Genomic DNA, 14,316 nt, shown 5'->3' on the forward strand with positions numbered 1-14,316 from the left:
GTTTTGCGATTGCGATATCTCGTTGGGGGATTACCATCGCCAGTCCTAGTACTACCTCTCCTTGAATTTTTCAGAGCCCCAATGAGCTGATAATCTCGGTTTGTCCCGCCCGCCACCTCGTGTATGATAATTCGCGGTTATGATAACGTACCCTGAATCACTGACGCGCGCTATCGACTCGAGACACAAAGCGCTCCGTTTTCAGTGCGTTTGCCCAGCTACGCATTATGAAAGTTAATTGCTCTCGCGTTGTCTCAATCACTAAGTTAAGTCGTAGCTCTAATCTCGACTTAAACGTATCACAGTAGGAAATGCTTTACTTTGTAGGGAAATATTTTTTCGTTTCTTTTGTCTCTCGATAAATTTAAGTTTATCGTAAAATTATATTACCTTCTTTATAGGAATCCTGTAAAATATACGTCAAGCCTAAGTACATTTATCGTCCGAGTTCTTATAAATTTGTTCAGTTTCATGTTCTTTTGATGCTTGAAAGTAATTTTATATAAATTTGTCGTCGTAAGGATCGCTACTTGACTTTACCATAAAAGTCCTTTATTTACAAGTATGCGGCAATGATCGAGTATAATTTAGACACCGCATGCGGATAATACGCCTGTCCGACTCGCTCGCGTCGCATTTGTACGCCTTAGGAGGGCATAGAGAATTCTGCTTGCTTCCCCGAGGGCTTCTTATACGGGATGAATGGCCTTACAGCCTAGTCACGCCGATGCGAGGCGATGCGATGGATGAAACCAAACGAGCGCGGGAGAGCCACCGACCGGAGCAACAGGTGTATACCACGGAAAGGCGGGCTGGTGGCACGCCGATACTAACACGTGCTTGTACTTGCACTCGTACATAGTTCGGTTTTAGTGCGATGTACAACGGATGTCGTGTTGCGGTCTTCAACCTCTAATTCACTTCATGACATTCAATTTTAATTTCTGTCAGTCTTAACGTACGTTGAGTAAAGTTCTTCTCAAATTTCTACTCGACATCATGATTCGATGTTCCAAGTTGTTTTTTTAAATTTTATGATTGATAAATTGCTACGTTCGGTTTCCCCATCGCGGAAAACATAGATCGTAAAATGGATACGTAAAATAATCTTGTTTTTACAATCAGAATCTTATAAAAAATACACATTTCTTTTTTATTTTACATATCTTTTTGTTTCATAAAACAAGATATGCTCTCCTCGTTGTTGTTGATGTCGTTGATTCTTCATGAATTAGTACATTATTACGCTGTCCGGAGAATAATAATTTTCGATAGCGTGAAATAAGTACGACAGACGAATTTGGAGACGTGTTCCTCTCGCGCAGTTTGCTCAGAACAGCTGCCGCAGTTGTTTGGTTGCCGAGTATTCTCGAGGTGTAGACGAAAGAGGGATAAGCCAGAAGACGTTGGTAGCACGTGCCTCGTGTCGGCTATACTCGTGAAGGTTACACGCTCACCCTAGCATATTCCAGATGGACGAGAGAAAAAATCCCTTATAAACAACCGCGAAGCTTGAGTTTAGAGCTGCTTTCATATGTCGTAGTCATTCGACTTGATTGTCCTCTTTGTAAAAAAAAAAACGCAGAATTCAAAGCAATATCGTTATTATTTCTTTAATTTAATATCTATTTTATTATTTTATTAATATTTTTTATGTTAAACGATTTTATTAGCATTAAAGTGTAGAGATTTATCAATCATAAGAAAAAGCCTGATAAAATTTTAATCAAGTGTTAGTACAAGATTTCGTTATCCACATCTTATACTAACACCCGATAATGATTAAAATGTTTTGAGTTTTTCTTGGAAAGTACAAAATGCCACTTACCGGAAACTTTTGCACGCTTATTTAATAGATATGTAAATGAATAATCAGAGATACTTACTGTAAAATTAGAAATGATTAAAATTACTAATAATCATTTAATGACTTTTTAAAAAGTATAATAGATAAAAAATAATAGTGAGTTGTGATAATTAGAGAAAATAAATGTAGTTCTGCAGAATTACATATTAACGCAAGTAAAGGAGATATATATAAGATATAAGAACAGTAATCTTGGAATGCCAAATATTTCAAGCAATAATTCGTTTTTTGTAAGTGAAAGAAATAGCAATTGCAAAAACGGGAAGACTAACTACATACTTTCTATACATTTAGTCGATTTTGTAATAACCGTCTATAAACGATACGTCTCATAATGTATGCCCATGAATTACTATTCTGACTCTTACATTACGTATTATGCTCGTAAAAAAATTTATAAGATTGAAATATTTGAAAACTCGTTATTCTTTCTCTGTAACTCACGACAGAAAATTTTATTTTCGACATATTGACAAGCAACATGTATTTATATTATAATTACTATTTTTTTCTATAGGTTATCTCATATAATCTACAGAGTATGTCTAATTAAGCGTATCTAATTATCCCAGACTATAAATGTGTACTTTAAGGTTTAACTAAGGTTATCGGATAAGAAAAATAAGTTTATCGGTTGGCATTAATTGCTCGAAGAAGGTATATAACTTGGTCATTGCGCCGATCGTCCGCAAATAACGCAAGCTATGCAAATTTATGTTGAACGTGTCGAGGGTCAAATGGCACTTGGGTCGCGGGCTTCGAGTATTTTAAATTTCCATTTCGATTAAGTAAAAAGGATCGCGTTCTGTTTAACTTGGCATCGATCGATTCGATCGGTAAGCTTTCTTATAAAGAAAAACGAAAAAGAAGGGAAAAAAAAGGAAAACTCGTTAATCCGCGATGCATCAACTCCGCAGCACCTGCCAGCGAACGTATCGCGGTATCTCGATCTCCCCGTTACATTCAGGCTACAAATGATACACTACAGATACCGACTGCTCTGATTTATAACGCGATGTAGCAATATAACATAAAACTCGTCGCATACTATAGAATGCATTCTATTTGTAAAATCCAACGCGACCAATACCTGGAATTAAGCTGAAACATGTATAATTAAGTTTGCACTTTTACACACTTAAGTCCCGGATTTACTTTTTTTACATTGCATATGTCATCCAGTTGGGGATAAATTTTTCCTTACCACATCAAGATAATTATTTTGTTAATTTTATTAAATAATTACTATATTAATATAAATTTTCATGTTAATCATTCGTATTTTCTAAAGGTTGGTTTTGCCGAAGTATCTAAAAATTTAGCTAAGATACAAATTTGAAAATTTTGTTTAACCATCAAAATAATTATGTAAAACGCTCAAATTGGTTACAAGAACGTCAAAACCTTTTACTGCATTATTCAGCTCGCTTAAGATTCCTACGTAATTTTATTGTAATATGAACCGACAAAATTATTTTCAACCTTGTATCTGTATTACTCTTGTCGTGCGTTTATTTTGAAAGAAGGGTCTCTTTTTCACCCAATATATATTTTTAAAGCAAGATGTTTCACTCTGTCTTCGTTAAGAAAACGTAAAGCTCAATGCATTCGTTTATTTTTGACGTAAAGAGGGGATTCAATTTATTTGTTAACAATGGAAATAAATACTTGATAATCGAAATGCATAATCCCAAGCGGGCAGTATCGTGAGCCGCGAGTCGATTATACGCAGCGTCCGCGCGAGCGATAGAGAGCCGCAAACATCGTTCCTGCGAAACTTCGCTCCTTTGAAATTCCACTCGCGTGGCCGCGGTTGCGCTGTTGGCACAACATTGAATTTTCAATAGATCGTCCGAGACGCACCGCTTGTTCGTTCGTCACGCATTTGAACAGCGTCAACAAGGGCCCTATCTTTGGGTTGTCGTTACATGAACAGGTACAATTTCGACGATGCTTAAAAGTAAAAGCTTGTCCTATTGAAATATTTCACTAACAGAAAGCTTTTAGCTTTCTTAAATGATATGTGGAACCGCTTACCATATATTATTGACAAAAATAATCTCCTCGACCTTTGTATTCTACTGACGCATTTAGAACGGATTAGAATACCTGATATGTATTTTTACTAGAATGTACATAAATCAATCAATTTGGTTTAAATTACTTCTTTTATCTTTCTCTAATCCTTAGAAATGGGAAAAGATAAGAAGGTACATGCAAATAATCTTGTTAGATCGTTAAAATAATTGCGTAGGAATCTCAGGTATGGTGCGAGTAATGCTATGTGAAAAATGTTGAGCGTTCTACATAATTATTTTGTCAGTTGAATCAAATTTTCAGATTTGTATCTAATAGCTAAATTTTTTAATGCTTGAGCAAAAGAGCTTGTTCTTTTCGTGATACCTAAATTAAATCGAAACTAACGTTAAATATTTACATTACGGCAGAAATGGACATAACTAAAATTCTTCGTGCTTGTACAATCGCATAACTACTAACGGACGAAGCGTTCCGCCGATGTTGTTATATCTCGCCGCAGATATCGCGAGAATAGTGCACAAATGCCGTAAAGTGCCGTCTCTCGTTCGCCTCGGTGCGACGACGACGACGACGACGACGACGACGACGACGACGACGACGACGACGACGACGACGACGACGACGACGACGACGACAGCGACGGCGATGCACCTGCCTGCTCTGGCGGCAGTTGCACCCCTCTTTATGACGATGCTATCTAAGAAGGCTGTGTGTGCCCCCTTCGTTTCGCTTTTGCTCGCTTCGCCGTTGCTCCGTACTGGTAGCCGTGCGCGCGACACCTGACGCACGTACGCGCTCGTAAACGCGCGCGCTCGCGCACACGTGCGGCATGCACGCGGCTTGCACGCGCACCTCGCCTGTGAGAAGCAATATTAATCCGCCTTCTCACATGCATGAAACGGCTAAATACACTTAAGCTTCTTTTCCCCGTTTTACCATCTTTCATTTAGCTGATCCGGCGAATCCGCTTCGCAACGCGCCTTGCTATTATTATAGATCTCTGCAGGGAGAATCATTATATTGGCGTATTACGTGCTCATTGCCGTATCGGGCACCTATGTATCATAAACTTGTGACGTAGAATTTCTATCAGATTTATGTATGTGGAATTTTTCTTGTTGGTCGTTCCAAGAAATTCAGGTATCCGCGCATACAAGATAAATGCGTACATTTATACAGGGTGTTCGGGAAATCGAGGTCAATACTTCGGGAAGTGATTCGGAAGCCAAAAAGGAAGGGAAAAAGGTCCAGAAATAAGTCGTTTTCGAGTTATAACCACTTTTGTGTTAAAAAATTGAAATTTATTTTTTGCATAATTACTATCATAATTTATTTCACAGTGTTTCAACATAAATAACTACATGTTTTATTTTAAAATTTTTTCATTTTTTATTTTTTAATATTCCGGTATTTGTAAACATTATTACTGCATTATTTTTATTATAAACAAACAGGTTAAATAAAATTGAATAAAATGTAACAGATTAAATGAAATACAGTCCAAAATGACCATTTTCAGCACGAATGTAGACCCTTTTCTGTTAAAGGAATTCCGAACTTTTTGAATAACAAGTGGATTCCTCTATTTTTATCTATAGGATATCTCACACTAAAGTCACACTAGTAATTACAAAAATGCGCTGAATAATATTGCTAACTTTTAAGATAAGAAATAACCCATGGATTCGAAGAAATAAAGAGAGATCCAACTGTTTTTATAGTGCATTTTACAATATTTTTTTGCAAAATATTAAATTTGATCAAAGAATATTGAATTATTAACAAAATTGGTTTATATTATATATAGATAAAATTAATATCTTAAAATTCGTTTACATAAATAAATATATGTATAAGCGTGAAATAGGAGATGAGAGAAAATTAATTCGTATGAATCGATCAGAAACTTACAATGTATGTTAGATGTGATAAAAGAAAAGGGAAGAGATCTAAATGCAATCACAATTGAAATATATTTACATTTGATAATACAAAGTATATTTAAACGTCTTTTTGCGTTTTCTTTTTTAGATATACCGGCGCAAGTGCCGCCGTTAACACCTGGGACCAATAAGAAGATGACCGAGGCTCTGGAAGCCTCCTTTGCGTCTTGGGAAAAAGAGCGACTCCGCCTGAATATAACTAAAGGTCAGCTCTATCTTATTTTTATTACTCTTAATTATACTTCTTCATGATTACTCTTAAACATAGCTCATATAAGCTTAATTAAAATAATCGTATCACCTTTCCCTCATGACATCTCGCGTAATTACGAGGCGTCACGACATTACAAGCATGCTTTTACTTACATCCATCGAATGTGTGCATGTCGAAATTAGTCTTTATTTTAAAGTTATAAATTTTATAGTTACATTAAATATCGGTAATTGAAATCCGCGCGACGACGTACCTCGAGATTACAGTTGTCACTTTAAGTAGATGAAATCTGTTGATTCGTAATAAATGCAACAAATAGTAATCGCCTTACGAGCGTAAATATTAACCTCTGATCTTTCATGACGGTTTATACGATTTGGAATTTATAATCCTCGTACCGCCTCACCGCACAAGTTGTTAAAAAAATCGCTGCAGGCGCACAGAAGGGGAGAGACAGGCGTACGCACGCACGCACGCACGCACGCACGTATATACGTATACGCGTCCGTATTGCTTGCGTGCGTGCGTGCGCGAGAGACGCGCGTAGACGCGGGTGCGCGCGATGTGACGCGATGTGCGACGAGGCGGCCGGCGATGTGCAGGAATTGTGAATGTGATGTTGATGGTTCTGATGGGGAGCCGATGCCACACATCCGGTATGCGCATTCAGAGCCACGCGGGTGTGACGTTACTTCCGGTCTACATGCCCCGGGTTCGTACCCTCCAGGCCAGATCACCTATACAGTCTGACCTCCGTGAACCGAACGAGCAACCTCCTGCTCCTCTTGCCATTTCGCTTCGACCCTGAGACCCTGATTCTTTTATTTTTAGAAAACATTACAGCATTATTAACGGTATGTGTACCAAAAAAATTAGGAAAATATATTTACTTGATTTCAACGAAATTCTTCTCCGCGAGAAAAATGGAACAAATTTTTTCATAATTAGTTAAAAAATTAGGAATTAAAATGAGGAATTTGGACGCCCCAATCGCTCAAAAACCCATAGAAATTATAGATTGCTAAAAATCTATTTATGCGTTTGTCTAAAATCTATTAATATGTATTATGTCGTCGGAGAATATATAATATATATGAGAACGCGTACCCTTACTATAAAGAAGACGCATCATGCATTCACAATTACGTTTGACGCGTCATATCACATTCGCTATTATGATTTATTCAAAATCTATCCCTCTTTTGAATAATAAATACAATCGTAAAGATGTTTCGACGTATAAGGATGAATACTTCCAATCCCTGTGAGTTTTAATATATCTCGTATTTTACTCCCATTACAATTGAAAAATATTTAAATCAATCGGATTTTAAGGCGACATCTGCTCGTTTTTTTTTATAGAGAATTCCCAGATACGCTTGATAAAGTTTCACTATTTACGTTCTTCAATATCGTAACAGCAGGTGTTAAATATATTATTAACAAATATCGATACTGTAGAGCACCTGATTTTGTCATTTATAGTATAGTATCTAATGGAAATGAAAAGAAAGAAGAATATAAAATAATATATATATTAGTAACGAGGATCTATTATGTATGCAGCGATCGACCAGTAAGAGAAAATACGTGTGCAGCGCGCGCGTACACGCGAGTGTGGTTTGTGTTCGAATACGAGGCGAGAAAGAGAGTGTAAAGTCTGCTAACAACGCTTACGAGAAATAAGTTGGGCAAATATCGGTACGATCCTCAAACATCGGCGGTCGCTTTGAACGTGCCGTGCCATTGCCGTTAGACACTCTTGTTGCCTCGGTACTTGTTCACTTTTTCTTCCTATATTTATATTCTAACCTACGCGAAAGATGTCAATTTATTTCGTACTTTATCGATTCCGCGAATAACGTCGCTCGTTCCAACGTGCAGTCCTATCTATTTTTAAATTTGCAGTCCTATCGCGCTAAAAGTTCTGTATGTTTATATAGAATTTTTCAAAAAGAACATTTATGGTTAATTTTCAATCATTTATTTACATTGTATACAAAGAGATTTTATTCAAAGAAGGGGCCAAAAGTTCATTTCAGAAATACTATTTTTGTAAAAAAAAAAATTTGATAAAAAGAGAGAAGAATTTTCATTATATTTTTTGAAAATGAAAGTGCAATGTAGCAAGACTTTTTTTATCGTTGAATCTTTTCCAAATTCTCTTTTAGTAATTCTTATTCGATTTTCGTTTTAAGATACCTAAAGAGTTTTCGGTGATACTTTATTTAATTAAAATTTACTCTTAAATGCGTTTGTTATATTTCCAAAATTAGATGTGTATACATATGCATATTTGACGATTATTTTCCTTTAATTTCTTTCTGCATTATAAAGGAATGTATACTTTGTAATTATATTGTACAAGCATAAAAATATAAGTGTATGGAATGAAAGATTTCAAACGCGTAATAGGTTGAATACTTTGAGAGCTAAATGAAGTATCGAGGTCCGGTTTTTTCCAGGGTTTTTGATCTGGAATATCATTACTTCAATCTTGCTGCGGAATCTTTACGAGGCTAGATCTCAGATCTTTCGAACACGTTGCTCATGTCGTTAAAGGACATCTATGAGATTGTACGAGCAAAGTTATATTCATTAGCAAGTCGCTACGCTGGCAACTCCTGTTTGCATTATGAGCCCAACTGTACTTTTACGCAGCGAGATACCACGAAACAATGCAAGACACGCGTGCAAATATGGGCGCGCACCTCAAATGGGACATTCCGATGTTTCTTGGTATTACTTCCACCAAAGATGGTTGGCTTGGGTTTCGACTAACGATCATCCCACTGTCACAAATGACGACGTATGTCATATGAACGTTCCGTTGGTCATTCTTTGATAATTTTGAATGCCTTAACGAGCTCGTTTTTGGTAAAGAAATTTGAGAAAGATTCAGAATTGTCCATACATGGAATGTAAATAGGAAAAATTATGGATATTTCGCACTTAACATATATGTAGATAAGGTAGTAATAAATCAGTTTTCTGATATTTTTTGATAGAAAGGTTCTTTATCGCAAAGAATAGCAGAACGATTAACGATAAGCGGTTGTCTTTCGAGAAACTCGACTAGTTGTTGAAAAGCTAATCCGGTTCTTATTTTTGTTTTCTTTTTCTTCCAGACCCAAGGCAATGGTCGGAAGCAGCTGTTGCCCACTGGATGCACTGGGCTATCAGGGAATTCTCGCTGGAGGGTGTGGCGATGCAACAACAGCCGTGGCAGCACATGACCGGGAAACAGATTTGTGCCATGGGGAAAGAATCCTTTCTAGCACGTGCCCCCGCCTTCATGGGCGACATCCTGTGGGAGCATCTCGAGATCCTACAGAAAGGTGCGTGCTCCTCATACGAACGGCACAGCCGGGTCCGTCATCACAGTCTACCTCGAACGCCCCTTAGATTTTTCTTCAATTCAATGCGCGATTATTTTATCGATTAATCTTGATCCTTGAGATATTTTTATTACAATCTTTGGGGATCTGTGCGAGGAAGCCTGATGAGACGGATCATTAGTCTGAAGTATTGATAACGCGCTATCTTACTCGATCGGATACAGTCTCTATCTGAACACTCATGCACTGCCAATTATTATATTATTAGTAATATTACGCGATATGATAATATTATTAAGAATAGCTGTTGATAATCTGTTACATGGTGAAGCAATTCCAGTAATTTTATTATTCTACCGCGAACATTATTCTAGTCACTTTAGACTCCGAATCGTCAACGCAAAGTTTCTAATACAAGTATTACAATGTATGTAAAATTTCAAAAATTGAAAAAACAGCGATTAATAATTAACGTTGTTAGCATTGAAGAGAATAATGATCAATTATTTTCACTTATATTACGCAACATCTATTTTTAATGTATAGAAAAAAATTTTTTTTATTAAAAATAAACACTACGATCAGTGTTGCACTTCTTATACGCTGGGCACTCACCGGTGACCCCCGATGTCGCAAATCGCGCAAGAAGTCGCCGCGCGCGCTGCGCAGTTTTTATGGCAGGGCACCATCCGTCGTCATCGACAAAACCGATCGAATTTCCGTAAAATCGCGATGTCACGGCACAACGTACGAGCAAAAAGACTCCGGCGAACAATGACGGAGAGCGATGGGGCGGTGCGCGCGGGTGGTGGCCATTTCTCTCGTCTCCTCCACCTCCTCCCGTGTCACTCTCCCATTTCGTAGCCGTTTGAATCGACCCCCGTTTTTACCTCGCACGCAGCGCGAAGAGAATGAAACGGAGAAGAAAGACAGAGCACCATAGAAACTCTCATCCCGGATATCCGCCGAAATGGTGCAGCGCCATTGCCGTGGCCACTTAGACGCTTTCTCGGGAGGATGTACTCGCGTGCACCAAAGAATTTACTCGAATTTCGATCTCGCGTACCATCAATGGCCGAGCTTCGATTCGGCCGGTTCCTCCTATTGGATCCCCGTGCCCTTTTATGGTACGTGCGCTCTAAACAGCAAGTCAAGTTCGCTATAAATGCGTCGTTTCGGACTTAACAAAAAGCAGAGAAAACTCAAAGAAAAGGTACATCTTATATATCCTTGTGTAGGTAGGACAGACTGAAGCAAGTGAAGAGACGGTGCGTATGAAAAAATTCACAGAGGAGCTCTCTTCGCTATAAACTTGTAATTTAAAATTTCAATTATTCGACAAATAAAATAGAAATAGAATCAGAATGCTCATATGTTTCGTAGAACGTTCGCAGTTGGCTACATTTTATGACAATATATATTTAGTGAGTTTAGAGAGTAGAGTTTAGTGTATGTGTGTGTGTATTGTGCAATATATATGTATAATCGTAATTCAATACGTACGTATTTTTTTTTATACATTTACTTATATTTCATTAAAGTAAACGATAAAGAACATTTAATCAAGGTTAATGTCTCTCATTAATTGTTAAATATAAATATCCAAAGCTGCATCTATACATATTGCGTAACGAAGACTATATAAAACAATAAAAAATAATAGAAAATAAGAGAAAAGGCGAGAAGAGATCAGAAACTGGAAGAGATGACTAAAGGGGGATGGCTTAAGAAAAGATAGGAATACAGATAGGAAGGAGCTGAATAGATCTAGATATAGATAAAAGCAGATCGTACGAAATGATGCGGCAGGAAGCGGAGGTTCGCTTGTGTGATTTAACTCCCGTTAAGTAAAACCCCGTACTTCCTTATCGATTATTCATGTCGCCTCATCATTGGCACTGAAACCTCGACTCAATCGACTAACGCGATCTAAGGACGACTACTAACGGTAACTCACCACAAAACTCGAGATTCGTCTCGAATACATAATCTTTCTCTCTTTCGTATCGAAAGGGAGCGCGTAAACAAGTAGAATTCTTAACGTTAAATTCGTCATTGTAACATAGTTTCTTATGAATAAAGAATAATTTACACAGTATTGCTAGTAACAAAGCAGATTTTACATTAAAATTAATAAGACATAAGTTATAAATATTAATGTAGGATTTGCCGGAAGTCATCTCTCGATGCATTAAAGAAATAAAAATTTTTTTAATGTTTAAATTCTAAAATTAATTGTTGATGAATCACCGGGCCTTCTTAGAATTGGAAAGCTACTCTATTTGTACTCTGTTTTATTACCTGCACATATTAGAAGAGATACATTATAACTGCGTAATTTTGCGGACAGTAGCAACGTCAGGGAAAAGAGTCAAATAAAAGTCGTTGTCGTCGTCGTCGTCATCGTCGTACTTTCCACATTCCAGCCGTGCAATTTATTATTGTGCTACGATTGTGAACGATGTAGTCGGCCGCTCCACGTGATCCCTCTGACCGAGGCGACGGTAATTTAACTGAAGCCTAGCGTGCACCCGACGCTCGCAGTCGCGACACGACGTGGGTAATCGCTTTGATTCCGCGAATGAGAACGGATGTTAGGAAACGCTCTTGCGTTGTATAAAAAAGTAGAAACTAAAAAGTTGTATCTTCCTGTCGCGGTGATACCGATCGGATTCACGGTGAAATTCATTAATGCGATGCGTTTCGCCATCGTCAAGAGACGAATGATCGATCTCTTTTGTATCCTACATCGAATGGAAGCTTGGATTAATCGGCAATTTTTCTCATTGCTTAATCTTGGTTAAATACAATAATTATTCGATTGAATAAAATATCTTTCTCGAATTCGTGTACCATTTACTTTGCACATTTTAACATTGTATTTTGCTATATATAAACGATAAAAACGTATTTTTTATTTTTCTTCTCTCAACGCTTTAAAAAGACTTGACAAAATTGAATTTCCAATGCAATCTACACGAACCAGTTTTTAAGCGATCTTTATTTACGAAATAAACTTGAATTTTATATTTTAAATAATTATCTTTAATATATACATTAATTTTCGATACTAATAATATAAAAATTATTTAATATTTGAAAAATCAGTACATATAAATTATTGTTTCTCTTAACAAAAAGATTTATCTCAATTTTCTCTCTCACTACTTGAACAAATAATTAATAGTTGACAACATAAACATATAGCCAAAGAGAGTGATTACTGTAAAGATCATTTGCATACTAAAAGCAAAAAAAAAAGTATAACAGAGTGTAGAATATGAAAAATAAGAAAATATTCATGACACGTATACCGTTTTACATTTTGAGTCGACGATTGTTTCACGAGAATTCCTAGAAGCGTAGAAATACTGACGATGAATCACGGCAATGGCGAACGTCTCCTTCGCAATACAGTCGCGATGATGATAGTGCTACTCCAGATCGTTAATTACGATTGCGATTCGCGATGCGCGCGGAACTATCTACTTACGGGGAATCACTTAATGACAAACAAATGCAATATTTTATTCCAGTCATAATCCACACTCGTTGAAAAACTACTAGGGCACATACGCTACCGCGATAACTGTTATCACGTGAAGATAAGGGGCTTAATTATTACGATTAATTATGTTTATTGTCCATGAGGTATATACATATGTGACCATTTATGTGTGCACGAAACGTATATGCCCCGTGGATAGTGAACGATCATGCGCACTAGAATATATATAATTTTTTTTTCTTTTTTATCGTTAATAATGTTGTTTAGTTAACGGGTTAATCTGTTAAACACTCTGATAAACGTATTTAAATTTAAAAAAAAAAACTTTAATTATTGTTCGGATTTAATTTAATTTTGCAACATTATTAAATAAACACTCGAGACTAATATATTGTTGATGTACATTCAACTCGTGAACTCTTGCAAAAAATAAAATTATAATAATTGCGATCGGGGAAACGGTTATATAAGGCGATAATAATTGATATGCAAAAGTATACTAGAGAGTTTCTTCAGCCGAAGCATATTATTAACGTTATAACGAGCATTTATGTAGGATATGATTTCGTGCTTAAAAATTCGCGAATGGTGAGACGGGTTGAAATGACAGACAAAACGGAGACGGCGCGAACCTAATTACTTAACTCGCGAAAAGGCACGCGAATAAAACGTGCGCAGCTCGGTTGAGGATTTATCTCCGTTTTATACATTTAGATGTCGACGCAGCGAAGGCCTCTCTGGAGAACGTGCCGGCGAACTCGTATGAAAGCGTATGCGTGCCAGATTTAGGTGATTTTTTGGGATACCAGGGTGGCGGCCATCAAGTGGCAACACCAGAACATAAAAATCCGTCGACGCCCGCCAATTCGGCCACCTCCAACTCCTCCGGTCCTTCTCAGAGCGGTACGCAACAACAACCCCCGATACAACCCTCTTCGGGCGCGGTGTCCCTGCCATCGAGACAGTATCATAACGATGGTAAGTCCATTTTTACTATTCCTCTCCACCTTCCTTCGCCGCGAACAATTAATATCTCGGGTCTGTAGGAATCCCGTATCAGGCAACGTCTTGCGTCTCCACGGAATAGCAAATTTCTACCGAACAGTTCCAAACTTTTCAGGTCTCGAAATCTCTTCTCGCGTGATCTCTGTCTCGCAAAATATCCGAAAACATGACATTTTCTCTAAAAAGATAGGAAGTTACATTATTAATTTCCTTTGTACGAACCCCCTCCGCGCGCGCGCGCGTGAAAAGCGTTATCATCGGCGAGATAGTGCCAGATGATTGCGAGCCTCACTTCCGACAACATCGGTGCGGCTCTTCCCTTTCCGATACCGATAATTACTCGCGCGCATATGCGAGGGACCGCTAAATTGCGCGACAAGACGCGTTTTATTTATTTCCCC

The 14,316-nt window shown here is 37.5% G+C and overlaps 1 protein-coding gene across 2 annotated transcripts in view; it reads left to right on the top strand.

The window, feature by feature from the left end:
- The window catches only part of pnt (ETS transcription factor pointed), a 110,865-nt gene that overhangs the window by 73,475 nt on the left and 23,074 nt on the right, over nt 1-14,316 (top strand). Inside the window, exons 4-6 of one of the 2 annotated variants that reach the window (XM_018544745.1) lie at nt 5,939-6,055; nt 9,193-9,402; nt 13,625-13,888. In XM_018544745.1, coding sequence (XP_018400247.1) covers nt 5,939-6,055; nt 9,193-9,402; nt 13,625-13,888 — 591 coding nt within the window. The remainder of the gene's footprint in view (nt 1-5,938; nt 6,056-9,192; nt 9,403-13,624; nt 13,889-14,316) is intronic. The other variant, XM_018544744.1, reaches the window with a different exon arrangement.

Source organism: Cyphomyrmex costatus, unplaced genomic scaffold, assembly GCF_001594065.2.
Source record: "Cyphomyrmex costatus isolate MS0001 unplaced genomic scaffold, Ccosl1.0 scaffold467, whole genome shotgun sequence".
In the NCBI taxonomy this organism is placed as follows: Eukaryota; Metazoa; Arthropoda; class Insecta; order Hymenoptera; family Formicidae; genus Cyphomyrmex; species Cyphomyrmex costatus.